Source organism: Carex rostrata, chromosome 22, assembly GCF_964058835.1.
Source record: "Carex rostrata chromosome 22, lpCarRost1.2, whole genome shotgun sequence".
NCBI classification, from domain to species: Eukaryota; Viridiplantae; Streptophyta; class Magnoliopsida; order Poales; family Cyperaceae; genus Carex; species Carex rostrata.
Genome location: NC_135939.1, coordinates 4,736,451 through 4,738,612, shown reverse-complemented (window position 1 = coordinate 4,738,612; position 2,162 = coordinate 4,736,451). Strand labels below are relative to the sequence as shown.

General features: G+C 37.0%; 1 protein-coding gene across 1 annotated transcript; it reads right to left on the bottom strand.

The window, feature by feature from the left end:
- Positions 1 to 451: 451 nt before the first annotated feature.
- LOC144574052 (zinc finger protein GIS-like) lies at positions 452 to 1,615 on the bottom strand. The gene has a single exon (XM_078323879.1). It carries the CDS (start codon positions 1,421 to 1,423, stop codon positions 599 to 601), a length of 825 nt encoding a protein of 274 aa, XP_078180005.1. The 5' UTR covers positions 1,424 to 1,615; the 3' UTR covers positions 452 to 598.
- Between the last annotated feature and the right edge of the window lie 547 nt (positions 1,616 to 2,162).

Sequence of the window (2,162 nt, the reverse complement as noted above, 5' to 3'; positions counted from 1 at the left end):
AGAAAGAAGAATTTTCATTAAGGCGGAGAATAAAGAATAAAACCTCAAGATTGTGAGCCGATTTTGATATAGATAATTAATTGCCAAAAATGTAAGCAAAATATATAAGGAAATGAAAGATGTTATGAATGTGGCAATAGTTGCATGAATTAATATTGGAAATAATCAATTTCATGCAAAATTTGCTCCGGAAGACATTAATTATGTTCTTAAATTTTCACGTCAAATATATATACTTACTGGAAATTAGGAAAATGGACATCCAAAGAAAACCATCATGAGAGTCTCATATATAGAAGGAATCAAGCTATATATAGATGATATATAGTTAATAATTTTAAAATAATCAAAATAAAATACTATCTTTTTGACCTTTTCAATAGAAAATTATGATGTGTTCAAATTGAAGAAATTGGAAGTTATAAGGAAAATTTGAAGGAATGGAAGAAACAATGCGTCAATACGTACCTCAATTAATAAAAAAATTATTAACCTTGAGAATATCCTGACATCACAAACGAGGAGAGAAAAATTAAGAGGAAAATTAATAGGAATAAATCAACATACTTTCGTTCAATTTAATTTGCATCCATGAAATCTATAGGTGTAGGTCCAAACTAACCCCATCCATCACCCCTCTCTCTGGCACCAAATTACTTGATGAAGCAGTAGGAGAAAACGAGGAACCAACAACAGCCTTTGGATCACCTCCTCCCATCAAAGGCAAAGCCATTGGACGGTCATGATGCGTAGAGCCAAACCCACCGAAAGCTCCATGTCCCGGAAATCTCCAAGTGCTACTCACCGGGTTGCCATTAATAATCGGTTCAGATACGGACCCTAATCCACCATAGAATCTTGTACCTGGATTGAGATAGGATGTACTTGGTACCCATGAAGGATAATGTGGCGGCACTGTTGTTGACTCAAAGCGGCTTGCAGATTGCATCGACCCAAGTCGATAATAGTTGAAGGGACTGTACATCTGTCCTTCTGTTGACATGGAGGTTTGAAATTGGGCCCGCTTCGCTTGTTGCCTCTCCCGCTTGTGTGCGTTTTGGTGACCTCCAAGGGCTTGTGAGGTTGGGAAGTTACGACAGCAGTAGTGGCATTCGAACTTTCGACCAGCAGTGGTTTCAATACAGCTTGCAGATGACACGCTGGTGTTGTTATCAGATTTGGTTTCTTTGTTAAGAGAATTGTTCTCTTCTTGATCTCGTGGTTCGTTGCTGGAGGTTTCTTTGGGGAAGTCGAACCCAAAGAGACGAAGAGATGTGCTTCCGGTACTGTTGTTTGTTGGTTGTTTGTCCCGTGCTGAGGTGCTTCGGATGAATGGAAGTTGTGAGAACGAGTCTATGCCGGCACCTGTTACAGCTCCGGTGCCGGTATCCATGAAATTATGAGTTGTCTCTTGTTCACTCATGTTTGTGTGGTTTTCTTAGCTCTATAGAGAGAGGAGAGAGGAGAGAGGAGAGAGAAGAGGGGGGGGGGGGGGGGGGGGGTTGAGAAATCTATGAGACGTTGTGAATGTTCTTCATCTGGTGAGATTGAGATAGTAATGTGACATTGAACAGGGTATACTGCATGTGGGGTTATATTTAGGTTGGATTTTAACAAGAATGGGACCAGCTTCTTCTTTTGTTTTGCATCTGGGTTTTATTTAATTTTCCTTTCTTTGTTTTTTTTGAGAAAACTTTTCCTTTCTTTGTTTGGTAGTTAGGGTGTAGATGAGAGGAGCTATATTGTAGAAAAGAAAGTAGGGTTCCTGAACCAAATGTTCTCTGCCATTTTATCTTATTGTAGAATGTGAATTGCATAATAATGGGCCATCTATTATATATATATATGATTCTGTTTTTTTTTTTTTTAAATTTTAACATAATATTATGCTTATATATTTTTAGAAAATACTACGAATTATACACACATATATATATATGGGGAACGAAGTACTGGTTCAATATGTTAAGTTGGTGGTGGACATATCCCTAGAATAATTAAGATAGAAAAAAAAAAACTTTAAAGAAAGAAAGAAAAATACGTGAAGAAATTAAGGAGAAAAATTGATAGTCAAGTGGAAGAAACGAAGAATATTGAAAGATCTTCTTGCTCTTTACAGCAGGATCCTTTACGGATATATTTTTTGAATCTACCATTTTTCA

Excerpts from the sequence above, each read along its gene's own strand:
- LOC144574052 (XM_078323879.1), bottom strand. The coding sequence starts at position 1,423 with ATGAGTGAACAAGAGACAACTCATAATTTCATGGATACCGGCACCGGA.